The sequence below is a fragment of the Garra rufa genome, chromosome 22 (genome assembly GCF_049309525.1).
Source record: "Garra rufa chromosome 22, GarRuf1.0, whole genome shotgun sequence".
Classification (NCBI taxonomy): Eukaryota; Metazoa; Chordata; class Actinopteri; order Cypriniformes; family Cyprinidae; genus Garra; species Garra rufa.
This window is the reverse complement of record NC_133382.1, coordinates 6,872,130-6,893,426: the sequence shown is the minus strand read 5'-3', so window position 1 is coordinate 6,893,426 and position 21,297 is coordinate 6,872,130. Positions and strand designations below refer to the sequence as shown.

General features: G+C 36.0%; 1 protein-coding gene across 1 annotated transcript in view; it reads right to left on the bottom strand.

Moving 5' to 3' along the window:
• The window catches only part of plekhm1 (pleckstrin homology domain containing, family M (with RUN domain) member 1), a 29,776-nt gene that overhangs the window by 2,995 nt on the left and 5,484 nt on the right, over window positions 1-21,297 (bottom strand). The window contains exons 4-11 of the mRNA XM_073828711.1: window positions 18,732-19,358; window positions 15,596-16,085; window positions 13,477-13,645; window positions 9,949-10,872; window positions 7,948-8,093; window positions 7,002-7,195; window positions 3,994-4,057; window positions 1,665-1,822 (exon numbers count right to left, since the gene is read on the bottom strand). Coding sequence (XP_073684812.1) covers window positions 1,665-1,822; window positions 3,994-4,057; window positions 7,002-7,195; window positions 7,948-8,093; window positions 9,949-10,872; window positions 13,477-13,645; window positions 15,596-16,085; window positions 18,732-19,358 — 2,772 coding nt within the window. The remainder of the gene's footprint in view (window positions 1-1,664; window positions 1,823-3,993; window positions 4,058-7,001; window positions 7,196-7,947; window positions 8,094-9,948; window positions 10,873-13,476; window positions 13,646-15,595; window positions 16,086-18,731; window positions 19,359-21,297) is intronic.

The following is a 21,297-nucleotide window of genomic DNA, read 5'->3' as shown; positions in this document are numbered from 1 at the left end:
ATATTTGGTTGAGATACAGCTATCTGCAAATCTGCAATCTGAAGGTGCAAAAAAAAATAAAAAATAAATAAATAAAATATTGAGAAAATCGCATTTAAAGGAACCGTATGTAGGATTGTGGCCAAAACTGGTACTGCAATCACTTTCAAAATACTGTAGAACAGTGTATCCCCTCCCGCTCCCCCCCTGACTCCAGGTTGCCAGCTAACCTGCAGGAGTAGGCTGCTAGTGCTACAAGGAGCTTCAATGGCAAGTGACGAGTCCTACACAGTAATTTGTTTTTCTTCTGTTAATTATGTTTATGCTTCACAAGAGATGTTTTGCGAAGTAATTATGTATCGCAAAAATTTACAGATGGCGATTAGCCAAATATTTCGCAAAGATGTACTGTAATACCACATTTCAGTCGGAACATAGATTGTTTTCATACCCTGCTAGTGGTGCGATATAAAGCTTTTTATGAACGCATTTAGCACGGGCGACCGCGAAAAATCCACTGTGTACGGAAGCAAAGTTAGCCAAACATAGATGAATCTTACCTGTCCAGGAGAAAATCAGCAACGTTGGCGTCTATCTTCAAATTCTTCTCCGTTTTCAGCCGTCTCCATCTTTCAAAGGCATCTCCTATACCAATCCTTGTTTTATTTCGGACTATGTCACGACGTATTTCGGATTCATAACGAGGTCTTTTAGGTTTCGTAACGTTATACATGTTTTATCCGACACGTTCGTGCAGCTGTAACGCAGCTGTAACAGAGCTGGCAACCCGTCTCACGAAACTCTACTGACTTCGTGATTGGTGGATAGCTGGAGGGTGGCGCCTCAGACCAAAACACAAAATGACAACAATAACATCAGTTGAGGGCTGCAACTCTCACTTTTAAATGACAATATCCTGGCCGGACCACTGTTGTCAGTGATATAAGTATTTGAAATGAACATGATTTCTTAATGTCTAGTGACATGTCAGGGCCATTTTATGATTAACTGACATAAATTTCTTACATACGGTTCCTTTAAACTTGTCTAAATTAAGTTCTTAGCAATGGATATTACTAATCAAAAATTAAGTTTTAATGTATTTATGGTAGGAAATTTACTACATATCTTCATAGAACATGACTTAACGTCCTGTTCATTTTGGCATAAAAGAAAAATAGATAATTTTGACAATTTCAGGATTTCTCTCCATATAATGGACTTCTATGGTGCCCCCTAGTTTGAACTTCCAAAATGCAGTTTAAATGATCGGTTATTTTCTAAAAACATTCACAATTTATATACTTTTTAATCTCTACTCAGAATATAGAGCTAGACAAGACGAGCATTTGAGGTTAAAAAGTATATAAATTTTAATTTTTTTTTTAGAAAACAACTGATCGTTTCGCTAGATAAGACACTTCTTTCCTCGGCTGTGATGGTTTAGAGCTCTTTGAAGCTGCATTTTGGAAGTTCAAACTCGGGAGCACCACAGAAGTCCATTATATGGAGAGAAATTCTGAAACGTTTTCCTCAAACATAATTTCCTTACGACTGAAGAAGGAAAGACATGAACATCTTGGAAGACAAGGGGAGTACATTATCTGTAAATTTTTGTTCTGAAAGTGAACTACTCTTTTAAGACTGGTTTTGTCTGATGTCTAATGTGTGCTATAAAGCAGTACCTGGTGGTGCTGTCGAACTGAAAAGGGAAGATGATGTCGTCTGTGTTGCAGATCTGACATATGAAGCCCCTTTGGGTGCAAAGGTCACAGTTGTGCACGTGCTTAGAGCCAAACTGAATCAGAGACTGCAGGTAAGATTCATAGTGCTCGTCTGCTATCTGTGTGGGAAAATTAGAAGTTTTAATAGCACTCTTTTCTTCAACAAGGGTTAGGGATTAGATCAAAGTAGGTATGTGAGATATTGTATGATATTCCTATTCTTCATATTCTGCGCAGTGCAAACTGGTGTCATGCCCTTTTAAAAGGCACACATATGTACGCTTGAGGTACGCTAATAGAGTTGAGGTAAAAAGTTTACATACACCTTGCCGAATCTGCGAGATGTTAATTATTTTACCAAAGTAAGAGGGATCATACTACTAATAAATTAATGATATAATAAGATCTTTACATACAGTCCACAAGAGAAAATAATAGTTGAATTTATAAAAATTATCCTGTTCAAAAGTTTACATACATTTGATTCTTAATTCTGTTGTTACCTGAATGATCCACAGCTGTGTTTTTTATTTAGTGATAGTTATTCATGAGTCCCTTTGTTTGTCCTGAACAGTTAAACTGCTCGCTGTTCTTCAGAAAAATCCTTCAGGTCCTAAAAATTCTGTGCTTTTTCAGCATTTTTGTTTATTAGAACCCTATCCAACAATGACTGTAGTGTTGGGCGATATGCTCAATTTTCATATCGTCAGCCTCTGAGATCGCCGATACACGACACTATCGTGCTAATTTATTTAATAATATGTAAATGTGTCAATATGTAGTAAATTCCTTATTCGTTTTGTAAGGGTAGTGCAAGTGACTTGTGACACAGTTGTGCGTGTACAGAGCGCTGACGGTAGTTCTGTTCAAGTTTACTTTCGGTTTCATTCTCGGCTATCTTCACGGAGCGGTAAATGTGCGTGCCTGAATGTAAATGAATGTATCTTTCTGTACCCGTCATATTGCGATAATGCTTCCGCTATATGTCTGATCTTTGTCATCAGTTCATGCTGTAGTTCAGCTCATATAGAATGTGGAGAAGCGATGTGCGTGTAATTCATGTGCGTATGTTTAGCGCCATTTTATCGCATCGTAATTCTAGTTAACGCATACAGATGTTACCGAGGTGAATGTTTATGTTTACTACATACAGACAGATTCTGATATATCGTATTTATTTCAGCCTAAACCACATTTTACTACCTCATGACTGTCTACACTTAAGTCTACACTTAATCTATGTACACTGTATGATGAATAAATCTCCAACCCATTTTCACTGCACACATGTGCGGCGCTATCTACTCTATGCTTGTGTTTATACCGCGGCAAGTTTCTGAGGCATCCTAGAACCGACTCTCCGCGCTGCATCGCTAAAGTTAGGTGCCTTTTTGATGGATAATTATAATAATTGTCTTACTATCGTCAAAGGCATCAGCAACAGGCGATATCTCTGACTATCGTCGATACACGATACTATCGTCTATCGGCACAACCCTAAATGACTGTATGATTTTGAGATCCATTTTTTGACACTATGGAAAACTAAAAGACTCATGTGCAACTATTACAGAAGGTTCAAAGGCTCACTGATGCTTCAGAAGGAAAGATGAGGCATTAAGAGCAGGGGTGTAAACTTTTGAACATAATGAAGACGTGTACATTCTTTGTATTTTACCTAAATATATATATATATATATATATATTTATTTATTTAGTACTGCCCTTCAGAGGCTACAGAAGATGTTTCCCAGAAGACAAACTCTGATCTTCAAATTCACACCTGCTCTGTGAAATGATGGATCTCAAAATCATACAGTCATTGTTGGAAGAGGCTCAAATACACAAAAATGCTGAAAGGTCAAAGAATTTGTGGGACCTGAAGGATTTATCTGAAGAACAGCAGGCAGTTTAACTGTTCAGGACAAACAAGGAACTCATGAATTACTCTCACAAAAAACAGCTGTGATCATTCAGGTAACAACATAGTATTAAAAGTAAATCGTATGAATTTAACTATTTTCTCTTGTGGACTGTATGTAAACGTCTTTTATGTGAAATATCTTATTCAGGTCAATGCTAAATAATAAAGAACATGCATTTTGTATGATCCCTCTTACTTTAGTCAAATAATTAACATTTTGCAGATTCTGCAAGGTGTATGTAAACTTTTGACCTCAACTGTATGTACTTTTAAGATACCACTTTAGGTGTACCTTCAAAACGGTTTTATAGAAGACACATCGCACACCCCTAGTTCAAATTATAAACAAGAAACAGCAACTGATACCTGCTGCAAGTCCAACACACTGTATACATCACTGTTATCCAGTAAGTAAGTCCGCTGCTGAAGTCTGAAAATAAAACACATATTACTGATCTGCTGCAATCACCTGGTAAAAGAGGAGTTCACTTCCAGAATAAAAAATTCCTGATAATTTACTCACCTTCATGTCTTCCAAGATGATCATGTTTTTCTTTCTGCAGTCGAAAAGAAATTAAGTTTTTTTAGGAAAACATTCCAGGATTTTTCACCATATAGTGGACTTCAATGGGGATCAGCGTGTAGAAGGTCCAAATTGCAGTTTCAATGCAGCTTCAAAGGTCCCAGCCGAGGAATAAGAGTCTTATCTAGCAAAACATTTAGTGATAAATACTTGTCTTGCACTAGCTTTGCATCCACAACGCATTATGTGGTCACTCTTCTCATTCAGGTGTGTCCAAACTTTTGGTCTGTACTGTAGATATGAATTCAACTGAAAAAACTTGCGAAAAAATATCTTTCAAGTGGTCAAATAGCAAATAGTGGAGCTCTGCAGCCACCTACTGGTAAAAGTTATTTGTAGTTGTTTTTTTTACTTTTAAAACTGGATTTTCCAAAAGATGGGCAAAAATCTTACACTAAACCATGTGAAATTATCCATGTTATCCCCATGAATTAAAGTTAGAAATGTGGGTCTTTTATAAAGTGAATTTTACATAAAAAGCAGTTTTTTAAACCCATTTAAAAAAATATTTATTTATTAATTTATATATATTTAAAAAATATCACTCACCCACTGAAAACTGCACAAATGTAGGGTAAAAACCTTAATAAACAGAAAAATATACAGTACAGTCCAAAAGTTTGGACACACCTTCTCATTCATTTGAATGAGAAGGTGTGTCCAAACTTTTGGTCTGTACTGTATATGTCTATGTATGTGTATATATTTCAAATAAGTAACTTGTTAATAATAACTCCAGGATGTGTTACACAGTTTGTCTTCTAATACTAAAGCTCAAGTGATTTTGTAAATTTTTTTTTTAAATTATTTTTATATTTATTTATAGTTTTTTCTTTTTTATATATTTATTTTCATAATATACACATAAACCTAATTTACAATTGTTACGTTTTCTCAATGTATGTAGTTTTGTCAATATTTCAACATATTCTAAGATGTTTGTTTTTAAATGTATGTTAGTATTATTAATAAACTTACAATGGTTATTAAGAGTTGTGTACTTGAATCATTATTGCATAAAATAACTTTATTTTATATAACTATAACTATCCAAGTATATTAGATGATGTCTTAAAGGTCCCATATCGTACACATTTCTGGAGGTTTATTTTATTTGTTGATGTCCTTAAGAATATATATTTGCGGTATAAGTGCCAAAATCCATCTCAATATATTTTTACAGCTCCTTTTTTAGGAGCTCTGTCAAAAACAGGTCGATTTTGGTCCATCTAATTAATATTCATGAGCCTCTCTTCTGATTGGCCTGTTGTTTTCTGAGTGACGCACAACCAGGCCAATCACAGGTAACTACGGTCATGTTGTAAGCGTAAGCGAGCTCAGAGCAATAGAGAGAGCTGATACTCAACAGGATATTTTAGAATGATCATTAATGTTTTTTCTTTTACAAACACCGAATGCAGTAGGCTACATAACTGTTGCTTTAGTAAAGCCCCTTTCACAATGCGCGCTGATTCTGGAAAATTACGGGAACTGTGTGAACCAAAGCCAGAACCTAAAGGCAGTGTTGTAGTAATGATGCACGTTATCAAGCGACTCTTCACAACGAAAAATAACGTTACGTGCAAAGTGGAATGAAGCAGCGATCATCAGGCAGAGCCAGCTCCTCACTATCAGCGCTGAAGCACAGTTTGTTCAGGTTAGTTTCAGTTTAGTGAAACGTACGCATCGCATTACATCTCACATCCAAACGTCACATGTCTTTATGGTTTGTGTGTAAAGCACGCACAGATTCCGGAAAACAACTGTGAATGAACCAAATTAAACAATTCCGGAACAAATCGTGGGACACATTATGCGTGTATTTACCGGAATCGCTGTGTGAAAGAGGCTGAAGTTGACGTGCCGCTGGTCTCTTATATTAACGTTGTTCTGAAGCCTGTGTAATGATCATAGCTTGACATCTATCGACTGAACAGGGTTTTCTCAACTTGTTTTCCTGTTGTTGTTGCTCAATGGAATGGATGCATTGTTGTCTGGGGGTTTGACAAAAGGAGGGTGGGACGTTGGTTTGTGACTGAAGGCGGTGACTTGAGTCGATCGGACGTCACATCGTTACGGAAGTCACAGCTGCTCGTGAAAATGAACAGCTACTTTAAGCAGGCTGTGTGCAGTTTACTGTGGATTGACTGTTTTGAAACTCATATGGTAGTTACATAGCCCCTAGACCTTAGTTATCATGAAAAAAGCCAGGAAATTTTGATTTTGACGATATGGGACCTTTAAAATATTAATACGACCCGTGGACCAACCGCGGACCGCCAGCAGACACTTATTGTAAACCAGTGGCCCGATAGCGGACCACCGTCGGAAAAGCGCCGGCTGCCGCTGGTGGTCCTCTACACATGACCTTTCCAACGTGATTACGCAAAGCATGAAGTCAAGCTAGTGCAAGATAAGCATTTGTGCTTAAAACGTATATACATTATTACTATTATTATTTTTTCAAAAATATTTTTTTTCTAATTTCGCTAGATAAGACCCTTATTTCTCGGCTGGGATCGTGTAGAGCCCTTTGAATCTGCATTGAAACTGCAATTTGGACCTTCAACCCACTGATCCCCATTGAAGTCCACTATATGGAGAAAAATCCTGGAATGTTTTCCTCAAAACCTTAATTTCTTTTTGACTGAAGAAAGAAAAACATGAACATCTTGGATGACAAGGGGGTGAGTAAATGAGCAGAATTTTTATTCTGGAAGTGAAATACTACTTTAAAAAGACATGAAGGTGTCCAAATGACAAACAAATGATTTTAAGAACACACACACACCTGGGTTGGATTCGTTTGCCGATGCCGCTGCGGCAGCTGAGGATATAATCTCCAAGGAAACGAAGCCTCTGTCTGAGGTTCTGCACTTTGTCCATGATGTCAGTGTGATCAAACAAGTTAGGATTCAAAACGTCAAGATGCAGGAGCGGCTCGTGCTCGATCTGAGTCAGTAACTTAAAGGCTTGTTTTGAGACCTGAACATACAGTAGAGACATAAATAAGTAAATGCAGTAATACAGTAGTAAATGCAGTAATATTGAAAATATTTTTACAATTTAAAATAACTGGTTTCTATTTGAATACATTTTAAAATGTAATTTATTTCTGTAATCAAAGCTGAATTTTTTAGCATCATTACTCCAGTCTTTAGTATCACATGATCCTTCAGAAATCATTGTTATATGTGACCCTGGACCACAAAACCAGTCTTAAGTAGTACGGGTATATTTGTAGCAATAGCCAAAAATACACAGTATGGGTCAAAATGATCAAATTTTCTTTTATGTTAAAAATCATTAGAACAATCAAGATCATTTTCCATGGAGACATTTTGTTAATTTCTTACCATAAATATTTCAAAACCTAATTTTTGATTAGTAATTAATTAACATTGCTAAGAACTTCATTTGCACAACTTTAAAGGTGGTTTTCTCAGTATTTGGCTTTTATTTGCACCCTCAGATTTTCAAATAGTTGTATCTCAGCCAAATATTGACCTCTTTTATTAAACTCTGAACTTTTTATTCAGCTTTCAGGTGATGTATAAATCTCAATTTCTAAAAATGGACTTTTATGGTTTTGTGGTTCAGGGTCACATATGCAGATTTGCTGCTCAAAAAACATTTCTAAACGGTAAAAACAATTCTGCTGCTCGGTATTTTTTAGGGAAACACTGATTTTTGACACCACAAAACTAAGATAAAAGGAAGAAGACCTAAGTGCTCACCTCACGTGCTGTCAGGTCCCAGTTGTGCACCATGCGGGAGGGGATGATGATTGTGTCTCCCTGATGGCAGCTCTCACAGTAGTACTGACCTGAGAACTCACAGAGTCTGGCTCTCCCCAGAGACAAGCCGATCTGACGAGGGCAACCTGCGGACACATTGACAACGGCTTTTACTAAGAGCCAGAGAGCACAGGTACAGAGAAAAACACTTACAGATATAGACACAAGAGCACAGCACTTCCTCACTAGCTCACAAATGCAAGCACACAAAGGAAATAAACATGTGGCTGACGCTTCACTTCTGAGCCGATGACAAGTGAAGATAAGACAGATCTAGTTTAATATGCAAATGCACAGTGCTAATGCTGGTTTCACGAAATTCTGTTAAATAATCTATAGTACGTAAAAAATTAAATATTCAAAAAAAGTCAGTAGTGGTGTAACCATCAAGTAAAAATAAACTGTTTCCAAACATTTTAACGTAACGTTTTTAAAACAGTAAAAAGTAAGCAATGATAGTATTATAATTTTTTTTTTCAGCAAGGATGCATTAAATTAATAAAAAGCAAGTAAAAGTAGTTTTTACTGGCAGTAAAGCCAGTATATTGCTACCAAGGATTTATATTTATAATAAATGCTCTTCTTTTGAACTTTCTATTCATCAAAAAAATAGAAAAAAAGCATCATATCCACAAAAATATGAAACAACTTTTTTTAATGTTTTCAGTATTGATGATAATAAGAAATTTTCTCGAGAACCATAAAGATAAATATCAGCATATTAGAATTATATCTGAGGGAGTATAACTTTTTTTTTTTAAATTCAACACAGTAAGATTAATATTTACAATAATAATAATAATAATAATAATATTATTATTATTATTCATTATTATTATTATTATTATTATTATAAATAAAAATAGATTGTATCATTGGTAAATAAAGTTGAACAATTAAAACACTTGGACACTTTCACACATAAAATTTGTGGCATTTGATGTAAAATAGAAATGTAAGAAATTTGATCAAATAATTATTTAATTATTATTATATTAATTATTATGAATGACATTTATAAAACTTGCCATATCATAAATCTATCTATCATATATCTAAATAACTTATAGATCTATAATTTTTTTTTTATAAAAAAATAAAATCTGTGGCATTTGATGTCAGAGAAAAAGAAATGATTAAACAATTATTTAATTATTATTATTACATTAATTATTGATAATGACATTTAAAATCCTTGCCATATTATAAAAGATTGAAATATCTGATTCATACACTGTTTAAACATTTTTTGTAAACTAGAGCTTATTAAATGTCATGATGTTCATGTAATTGTAATTCTAAATAACTTACAGATCTATACAAAAAAAAATAGAAACATGTACATTAAAAATCAGTGGCATTTGATGTCAAAGAAACTAAGAAATAAATATGAATAAATAATTATTTAATTATTATTATATCAATTATTATTAAATTACATTTAAACAGTAGCATATGAATCAGATATTTCAATATTTTATGATATGGTTTTTCAAAGTTATTTGTAAACTAGAGCTTATTAAAAGTAATTGTCTATATGATGTTGATTTAATTGTACTTCTAAATAACTTATATATCTATAAAAAAAAAATGATTAAACAATTATTTAATTATTATTATTATTACTACTACTACTACATTTAAAAACCTTGCCATCTAAAAGATTTAAATATCTGATTCATAACCTACTGTTTAAAAGTTTTTTTGTAAACTAGAGCTTATTAAAATTCATTGTCTATACAGTGAGTGTTCATTTAGTTGTAATTCTAAATGACATACAAATCTATGCAAAAAAATATTAAAAATAATTGTAATTTTTAATAATTATTAAAAATAAAATGTAATTTAATTATTGAAAATAAAATGTAATCATTTTTATTAATTTTAATTTAATAAAATACAATAAAACAAAACAAAACTAAACAAAACAAATAGATATACCTGCACATTTGTAGTTTTGTGCGTCTAGTCCTTTCTCATTCGGGACTATACACAAGTGAGACAGCAACACACCATCTCCCTTCAGTCTGTGTTGGACCAGCTTGTGGACACTCCCCACGTAACCTCCGGTGGGTGATGAGACGCCCTGAACCGCTCCATCATCCTCCGTCTCCAGATACGAGTCGAGTGCTCCTCTAATCAGACTCCTCCATCCTCGCGCTTCCTCGCCGCTCTCCGCCCTCAGCGTCAGAGTGCCCTGCGCAGTCAGAACCTTAAAAAACGCAGGACTTCCTAGAGAAACATCAGGAACCACATCCCTGATGTTCCCAATGGGATGTGAGAAGAGAGGCGTCTTAGACTCCCCTTGAACCTGGTACCCTCTGAGGGCCTCCAAAGACAGAGACAATAAAACAGACCGCCAACCCTTCTCCAAATTCTGATAGACTACCGCTTCCTTTATGGCGTCTGGTTCTGGGTCCTTATGACGAATCCAATCTAACTGTGGGGTATCTGGAAGCTCTGAGATGGTGTGTTCGGGGCTCGAAGGTGTCGGCGACGGGACGTCCTGGTCGTTGGACGTGTGTAGCACCTCCCACTGTTCGTCTCTCATCATGGGCCGTAGTTTGCTGATGGCCTCCACGATGCGATCCACCCAGTCTTCTGCTTCTCCTCCAGATGGTGCACGCAGGTAGATTCTTTTGCCTGTGAAGGAGAGCCGGAATCGGCCTTCGGTACCGGATGACAGGTGGACATCTTCGCAGCGCAGCAGGGACAGGTTCTCATAGCAGATTCGCTCCTCTGCATTCATGTAAAGCCGGAGTTCAAACGGAGAGAGCTCGCAGTAATAGTCCCTCCACATGCCTACCGCACTACGCCTCTCCAGCTGACCCAGCTTCAGCAGACCCCTGAACGGGTTAGGAAGACCTGAGAGAGAGAGAAAAAGATAAAGACCACATCAAACATTCTAGACTGTATTGAACATATGTTTTTGTTTTGTTTTTTTGAAACAAAATGCTGTTTTATAAACTTGAGGTTGAGTATGAATATTAATAGTCAATGGGCGACTGACCACAGGCTGTTGAATTGACCTCAGGTGTGCATTATCTTCATAGAATTCAACAGACCAAAGTCAATTATTCTATATAAAATTATACTTTTTCAAATAGTTGTATCTCAGCCAAATATTGTCCTATCCTAACAAACCATAGAACAATTGAAAGCAGATGCTTTATAAAAAATTCTAACCATTATGACTGGTTTTGGGCTCCAGGGTCATAAACGTGAAAATCATGTTTCGTGCAAACAAACGTGTATTTTTTGAACTGTGAAGTCAATGTTTTAGGTAGATGAACTTGTTCTTCTGTGGTAACCATCATCAAATGCCACAGATGCTGGTGATAAAGCTAATGCTGTACTGAACCCACAACATTCCGGTGGTGAGAGCAGTAAAGAAACTGAGAGGGATGGTACAGCTCTCATCTAATAAACAGGGTTTTGACTTGTAATTTAGTAGATGATTTTCATTCTAAACAACCTTCTTCAGCTTAAGAAGAATGAAGACACCCCTCAGATTTCAGCAACCATTTTAGTATATCTTCTCATGGGATAATACTATAGAAATGAAACTTGGATATATTTAGAGTAGTCAATGTGCAGCTTATATAGCAGTACAGGTTTATTGTCCCTCTGAAAATAACTCAACATACAGTCATTATTGTCAAAATAGCTGGCAACAAAAGTGAGTACACCCTAAGTGATAACAGCAGTATGTTGTTTAACCATGCAAAGCCACATGTCCTACTCATCATGTTTATGCTTTTGCCTACTTGACAGGACCATACAAACTTATGTATCTTGTATTAGAGCAGTTCAAATTTGGTGCTTCAAGTACAATTCTCCCATACTGACCACTGGATGTTCAACAAGGCATCTCATGGCAAAGAACTCTCTGAGGATTTGAGAATTAGAATTGTTGCTCTCCACAAAGATGGCCAAGGCTATTAGAGGTTCAGTAGCACCCTGAAACAGAGTTACACTACAGTGGTCAGGGTCATACAGAGGTTTTCCAAGATGGGTTCCTTTCGGAACAGGGCTTGCAAGAGTCGATCAACGAAGTTGAGCACTCGTCCTGGGCGTCAGGTGCAGAACCTGGCTTTAAAAATAACAAATGCATGAGTGCTGCCAGCATTGCTTTAAAGGTTGCAGAAGTAGAAGGTCAGCTTGTCAGTGCTCAGAGCATACGCCGCACACTGCAACAAGTTGGTTTCCATAGGCATTGTCCCAGAAGGAAGCCTCATCTGAAGCTGGCTCACAAGAAAGCCCACAAACAGTTTGCTGAAGACAACCTTTCCAAGAGCATGAATTACTGGAACCATGTCCTGTGGTCTGATGAGACTAGAAGACAAACATGTTTGGCTCAGATGGTGTCCAGCATGTGTGGCGATGCCCTGGTGAGGAGTACCTAGAAAATTATGTCTTGCCTACAGTCAAGCATGGTGGTGGTAGCATCATGGTCTGGGGCTGCATGAGTGCTGCTGGTACTGGGGAGCTGCAGTTCATTGAGGGAAACATGGATTCCATTATGTACTGTACATTCTGAAGCAGAACATGATGCCTTCTATCCAGAAACTAGGTAGACATGATCACGAACACACCACCAAGATGACAAAGCTGAAGGTAATGGGGTGGCCAAGTATGTCTTCAGACCTGAACTCTATTAAGAACCTGTGGGGCATCTTCAAGCGTAAGGTGGAGATGTCCAGCAGCTCTGTGAGGAGTGGAAGAGGATCCCAGCAACAACCTGTGCAGCTCTGGTCAATTGTAATGCCCAGGATGATTAAGACAGTGTCAGATAACAATAGTGCTAACAGAAATATTAACACTGTGGACAAGTTCACTTAGGGTGCACTCACTTTTGTTGCCAGCTATTTTGACAATAACGGCTGTATGTTCGGTTATTTTCAGAGGACAGTACATCTATACTGCTATACAAGCTGCACAATGACTACTCTAAAACATATCCAAGTTTCATTTCTATACGACTGTCCCTTGAGAAGATATACTAAAATGGTTGCTGAAATGTGAGGGGTGTACTCATGTTTATGAGATACTGTAACTCTCTGGTTTAAATCCTAATTGTACTTTGGACTGTGAAAGAAAAATTAATTTTCTGAATGATCAAACCTCAAAATTTAGTACATGAAGCAATGCACAGAGCATTAAGGCACTTTCAACTCTGGAAGCCTTTTTATAGCTATTAAAATTATATCTAGCACATAACTACTGTATGTGAAACCAAGCAAAGGGAAGTATAAACGTGTTGGATAATTTCATTAAGGTCAACGTTCTGCAATAAGGAAGTTGTTAAAAATACAGGAAAATACAGTTCACACAATGTAGCCAATGAAAATAGACTGACCACTACTTTCCCTTCACCTTGAAGATCGGGGCTTGCGAGTATAAAAGCCTTACAGTATTTGCTAACCAAGAATCAGGCATAAGGAAATTCTCATCTTGTATCCATCTCACCGTTGTGTCTCCGGTGCACTACACTAGTTGGTGTCTGGACAGTGTCCGGTTCAGAGGTAGGCGTCACCTGTCCGTTCATCTGCGCGATGTCAATGACGGCATATGCTTCAGAACTGCTCATTTCTTCTGGTTTGTAGAAATCATCCTCTGATATCCAAGATGTAGATTTCTGAGACACAAAAAAGTGCATTTGAGCAGATTGTAAGTGGCTAGGGACTACTAAAATAACAAAGCAGTTTTATATCAAGTTTTCAATTATATACATATATTTTTACTGCTTCCGTCATGATTCTGATTTATTTAAACATAACCTGTTAGTGATGTCTCATTTAAGTTCAAATATAATGAATATGTAATATAGTGCATATAAAGCAAAATGTTCCTCTCTAGTGTTATTTTTTATAACATCTATCAAGATTTGTGACATTATTGCTGTTTTATTGATGTCTTTAGGTGGTTGATTGTGATACATTCAGGTTGTTCTGTTTCTTTCAAAAGCTTTTTATGTTCATTCATGTTTAACTTGTTCTGTAACTAGTAAACAGGAAGAGGTTCACTTGTGCTTTGAATTTCGTGACAATATTTACTGTGCTTACTGTTCTACATTTACATATGAAAAGTAACAAAACAAAGCTTATTCATTTATTGGTTGAGATGCGCTCTACAAAGTAGTTTAGTGAAGTTAGGTTCATGCATCAGCTGAAGACTGAAAGACTAATCTTAGGATTTAGGGTTCATCAAAATGAAGATGGATTAATCTATATTAATAACCCAGCACTAGTTGCACATGTGTTAATGTACAGTTGAGGTCAGAAGTTTACATACACAAATGTCAATTATTTTACAAAAAATAAGAGGGATCATATAAAATGCATGTTACTTTTTAACTAGGACCGACCTGAATATATGAAGATATTTCACATAAAAGATGTTAACATATAGTCCAAAATACAAAAATAATAGAATAATATAGAAATAATAAAAATGAACCCCTTCAAAAGTTCACACACTTTTTTCTTAATACTGTGTTGTTTAGTGATAATTGTTCATGAGTCCCTTGTTTATCCTAAACAGTTAAACTGCCCGCTGTTCTTCAGAAAAATCCTTCAGGTCCCACAAATTTTTTGGTTTTTCAGCATTTTTGTGTATTTGAATCTTTTCCAACAATAACTGTATGATTTTGAGACCCATCTTTTCAAATGAGGGACTCATATGCAACTATTACAGAAGGTTCAAACACTCACAGATGCTTCAGAAGGAAAAACTATGTAATAAGAGCCGGGGGTAAAAAAGATCAGAAGATCAGGATAAATTTAACTTATTTTGTTTCCTGGGAAACATGTAAGTATCTTCTGTAGCTGCTGAAGAGCAGTACTAAATGAAAAAAAATTATATATATTTAGAAAAAAATAAGAAAAATGTACACATCTTCATTCTGTTTAAAAGATTTTCGTTTTTCCCTTCTGAAGCATCAGTGAGCGTTTAGTAATAGCTGGATATGATTCATTTAGTTGAAAAGATGGCTCTCAAAATCATACAGTCATTTTTGGAAAGGGTTCAAATACACTAATTCTGAAAAACCAAAGATTTTTTGAGACCTGAAGGAATTGCCTGAAGGACAGAAGGCAGTTTAACTGTTCAGGACAAACAAAGGACTCATGAACAACTATCACTAAAAAAACACAGCTGTGGATCATTCAGGTATTAAGAATCAAGTGTATGTGAACTTTTGAATGGGGTCAATTTTATAAATTCAAGTATTTAATTTCCTCTTCAGGACTATATGCAAACATATCTTATGTGAAATATCTTATTCAGATCAGTACTAAATAAAAATAACATGCATTTTGTATGATCCCTCTTATTTTGGTAAAATAATTAACATTTTGATCAGATTCTGAAAGGTTTATGTAAACTTTTGACCTCAACTGTAAGTGCTTTGTGACTTTTGACCTCAACTGTAAGTGCTTTGTGATTGAATCACTCATACTGTCAATTCATTTGAAATACTGATAGAATATCAAAGTTCCTTTTGGTGGACTGATTAAATAAAGTGATAAAGTGATCTACATGCTTAAGAAATAAAATCCTGAGAATATAAATCTGGGACAACACTCACGCAGGAGGAATACGAAGAGTCTGTGGAGGTTTTTCTGCAGACGGTACTTGCGGAGCGTCTGCATGCAGCATGTTGGGATTGCTCCACTGATTTAGAGGCAGTAGAGGTCTCTGGAAGAAGCGTGAAAGGGTCTTTAAGGTCAGAGGTCTTCTCAACAGTCTCGGTCGAAGGGGAATCAACAGATGAGTCTCTGTTCTCTTTTTTCTGCTCACATTCTGGAGTCTCAGTGACTGTGCTGGTTTCATCTAGAGTCTTGGATTCTTCCGCCGTTCCTTCTTCCATCTCCTGTAATGTATCAGCTGATATCTTTTCTGAGCATGCTTTAGATTCTTCTAAGATGTCTGCATCCGATTGACGTGTGTCCTGTGCAGCTGTTGGACACATGTCAGGTATGTGCGTGTTGTCATTAACAGCTTGTGCAGCAGAGTCTGAAGCTCGTATAAACACATTAAAGTCTTCCTTCAAGTCCTGAGTAGAGGAACGTTTCTCTCTGAAAACAAACAAGCATGACATCAGATTACAAAACGTCTACTTGCTTTACAAAAATGTATATATATAAAAAAAATCTCTCGCATTTACTTTTGGAAACTCTATTCTTTAACAAAGCTTCAGTTTTCACAACAATATTTTTAGCCGTGGTGCTTCAAAATGAATTAATTTAGAGCCCCCAAGCATGTTTTGGCATATTGACAGCATGCTGACAAGCAGCATGCTAGAACATTAGACTGCCATTTAATCCAGGAGTTTTCAAACTAATTTTAAAAGGGCAGTGTTATACACTATTGTTCAAAATGTTTGGGTCAATAAGATTTAAAGAAAATGCTACTTATATTAAGTTGATCAAAGTGACAATTAAAGACATTTACTGTTACAAAAGTTTTCTATTTTGAACTTTCTTTTTAACTTTCTATTCATCAAAGAATCCTAAAAACACACATGGTTTCTACAAAAATATTGAGCTGTTTTCCACACTAATAATAGGAAATGTTTCTTGAGCTGCAAATCAACATATTAGAATGATTTTTGAAGAATCTTATGACACTGAAGACTAGAGTAATGATGCAACATTCAGCTTAGATCTAGAGCCCGACCGATATATCGGCAGGCCGATATTATCAGCCGATATTAGGCATTTTCCAAACTATCGGTATCGGCATTTATAATGGCCGATAAATGAATATTTCAAAAATAAAATAAAAATGGACGAAACACCCTTCAACCATGTCATGAGTGTTGGTGTTGTATAGTTTATCCAAAAGAGGGCACTCTACACCTGTTGGCAACACTCGTGTATAACGCGCCACACATCCTGCAACCCGCTGATCCAGCCAGAGACGGGCAGAGAGAACCAGTTATCCGCGAGTGAGATCATCGGTGAAGTGTGTTCATGGTGAGTTGGTCACGAGACATACATTGCTTGAATAACAATTAAAAGAACATCCCCATCAGTTCTCTTAACGTTAATAAGCATAACAAAATTCGTGACTATCATGTACAGTTTTGCTGCTGTTAAATAAGCCGAGAGTGAAGCGGAATTAGCTAGCAATTACGTTACGTTGTTACAGTGTAGTTGACTGACTGTCCTTTTAAGTATTTCTTTAATAGCGTGACAGTTATAGCAATGAGACGTATCATCTCTCCTTGGCCTGTTATATTGAAAATGTATGTTTTACAATTTGCAGTATGATGTTATCCATTGCTAAATTATGGCTTATCATAGACTAGCTAACCACAAAGCTAGCTAATGCCACTATCAGTGGAAGACCGCTAACGTTAACATTAATGAGCTTGGAAACCACATATTATATTAGTTAAAACTCATAAATAACTACAAATAACTAATGATAGGGAAATCTGTTAATGTTTTGTTGTGCGTTTCTGAAAAAAAAAAAAAAAAAAAAAAAAAAAAAAAAAAAAATTATATATATATATATATATATAGGATTTTAAAACCAACAAATATTTATCCTTTATCGGTCAGGCTTACTTTGATCACAGGAATAACTTTTTACATAAAAATGCCATTTACACTGTGGGGGAAAAAAACTGTGCTGTCAAACGATTAATTAAAAATATTTATATATATATATATAATATAAATTACATGAATGTAAATATATACATGTAAAAACATGTAAACATTTTCAAAATATATACTGTATGTTTGTGTATTTATATATGCATAATAAACATACAGAGTTAACACATTGTGTAAACAAAAACGTTAACTTTGGATGCGATTGTTAGACAGCACTAAAAACTATTATAAATATTTACTTTCTATAAATTTTTATTTTTACCTACCCTTAAGAGTATTGTTTGATGCTAAAATCTCAAGAAAAACACAGTAAAATAACTTTAATAATAATGGCTTTTTGATTATTATTGTTACATTTCTTTTATTATCTTTGTTTAAATGTTAAATATTTGTGGCCCCCATCTTGAAAACTCCTAGTGGACGTCAACCTGAATCAGTGTGATTATACAGGACTGTTTTCAGACCTTTTGAGTACTTTTGACCCAACTAATTGATATTGAAAAATCATAGTTCTGCACAAACCTAATTGATATACCACTTGACACAGAGCATCATAAGATTTGTAATACTTTAAAGGTATAGTTCACTCAAAAATGCAAATTCTGACTTTAATTACCAACCCTCATATTGCTCCAAACCCATAAGACCTTCGTTTATGTTAACAAATTAAGATATTTTCAATGAAATCTGAGAGCTTTCTGACCCTGCATAGACAGCAATGCAACTGACACATTCAAGGCCCAGAAAGGTAGTAAGGACATCGTTAAAATAGTCAATGTGACATCAATTGTTCAACCTTAATTTTATGAAGCTATGAGAATAAGTGAAAAAAGTATTCTCATAGCTTCATAAAATTACGACTGAACCCCTAATGACACATGGACTAATTTAACAATGTCCTTACCTTTCTGGGCCTCGAATGTGTCAGTTGCATTGCTATCTATGAGGGTCAGAAAGCTCTCAGATTTCATTGAAAAAATCTTAATTTGTGTTCTGAAGATGAACAAAAGTCTAACAGGTTTGGAACGACATAAGCGTGAGTAATTAATGACAGAATTTTCATTTTTGGGTGAACTATCCCTTTAAGCTTTTACTCACTCTGTAACGATGATCTTCTGTTGTGCGTTTTGGCTGATCTCTGTGTCACAGCTCCAGTGCTCCTTTTCTGGACTCCTGGGCTCCTGTCCCTGCAGCAGACTATCAGAGCTCAGGCTGGAGGACAGCTGTGACGATCCCGATGTATCCAGACTCAGGTTTGACGAGGTAAGCGGTGCGTTCCCCTCGTTCTGTTCTCTCCTCGGCTCCCTCTGGTGCACCTCCTGAGCCCAATCTGAGCTTCCAGACCCTGCGGATGACTGGGAGACCGTATCCCAAGACTCCTTGCGCTTGGGGCCTTCAAGATGCTCATCGGCAGGAGTTGGGGGACAAAGACCAGAGAGGACCAGCGGTGTGTTGGTCCACTCATTCAGCACAGCTGATTTATAGGAGAGCTGGAAGGTCATCGAGGACAAACCCTGCAAAAGGGTGAGGAGAACCTCACGGTCTTCCGGGTCCAGCAAAATAGCCCCGGGCTGGTAGTAGGAGCTCAAGTTGGACCCGTCACGAAACAGCGAGGTCAGGTAACATTCCAGAAGGCCGTCGTTTAGCGCCAGACGAACCCATGCTCTGCAGCGGCCAATGTCTGAGTTTATGAAGCTTAGTCGTTCCAGTTCTTGAACTACATCCCTATAGCATCAAAAAAAAAAAAAAAAAAAATGTGTGATCAATAAAGAAATAGTATCAAATACAGCTGAATTTATAAAAATGACCCCGTTCAAAAGTTTACATTACCTTGGTTCTTAAAACTGTGTTGTTACCAGCTGTTTTTAAAAAATTTTTAGTGATAGTTGTTCATGAGTTCCTTGTTGGTCCTAAACAGTTAAAGTGCCCGCTGTTCTTCAGAAAAATCCTTCCGGTCCCAAAATTCTGTGGTTTTTCAGCATTTTTGTGTATTTTAAACCCTTTCCAACAATGACAGTATGATTCTGATATCCGTCTTTTCACACTGAGGACAACTGAGAGACTCATATGCAACTATTACAGAAGGTTCAAACACTCACTGATGCTTCAGAAGGAAACGATTAATTAGGAGCCAGGGGTGTAAACTCTTTGAATTTTAAGATCAGGGTAAATTTAATTTTGTCTTCTGGGAAACATTTTAAGTATCTTCTGTAGCTTCTTAAGGGTAGTACTACATGAAAAAAAAAAAGATATTTAGGGAAGTTTTCACCCTCCTTCTGGAGCATCAGTGAGTGTTTGAACCTTTTTTAATAGTTGGATATGCCCTCAGTTGTCCTGAGTGTAAAAAGATGGATCTCAAAATCATACGGTTATTGTTGGAAAGGGTTCAAATACACAAAAATGATGAAAAACCAAAAAATTTGTGAGACCTGAAGGATTTTTCTGAAGAACAGCAGGCAATTAACTGTTCAGGAAAAACTAGGGACTCGTAAACAAAAATCCCTATAATATTGATAAAATAACTAACATTTTGTAGATTCTGCAAGGCGTATGTAAACTTTTGACCTTAACTCATTGATACGTGAATGCATTAATACACATCAAATATGCTAAACTGAAGGTTGAAAGTGCTTGTATGCTCCAGAAGACTGGCAATCATTTCTACAAGGCAAAGTATAGTAAATCGCACAAGAATTTAGATCTTTATGTATACAAAATTGCACACTGTGATGTATATCATATTGTGACCTACTATAAATTCCATACTAAACATTTTGTTAGTACAAATATGACAGTGTCTTTATGAACTCCTCCTTCACACTACATTCAAAACAAAGCCTAAAATTGTCCTGTTGAGTTTAACTACAAAAGAAAGGTGAGTCAAGAGGCCTGAAAAGAGCCGAGTGAGTGAGTGTCACTTGACTACTAGCCACAGACTTAGGAGCCAAATACTAAACCACATGATTCATCTAATACTACAGGCTTGTCACAATCCTTACTGAGTCTCCCTAACATGTCTCTTTCTGTTTCCAAATAGCTGACAGGTTGCTCACTTCTGAGGTTAAAATTATTTTGAAGCACGAACCAATTTCAGTCACCTCAGTTACTAAGCATTTCTATTATAATATATTGCAAAATGTTATTTGTTCCTGTGATGCAAAGATGAATTTTCAGCATCACTATTCCAGTCTTCAGTAATCCTTAAACCAAAAATGAAGAAAATATGCTTATGAGCTGCTCAAGAAATTTTGAAAATAACTGCGCTGCTTCATTTGTGAAAACAGTGACATAAATTCTTTTCAAGATACTTTGATGAATGTTGAATAGAACAGCATTTACTCAAAATTGTGAATAATATTGTATATTTAGATTAAAATATAAAGTATACCTTTATATTATCTTTTAACAATCTTTCAAATATGTAGATTAACATATCAAAGAGTTATTTGGCTAGGTATTTTTTTGATGACCTACACTTAATCATTTGTGCTTCAATTGTTTATAATTGTTGCTACACCCCTAAAAGTGGTGGTGAAATGAAAGTTGACATCCAGATTGGTGACTGGATGTTGACTTGTGGGTGTGGCACTCAAAAGTGTAGGTAAATGTGACCCAGGACCGCAAAACTAGTCATTAGGGTCAATTTAAATTTTAAAACTAAGAT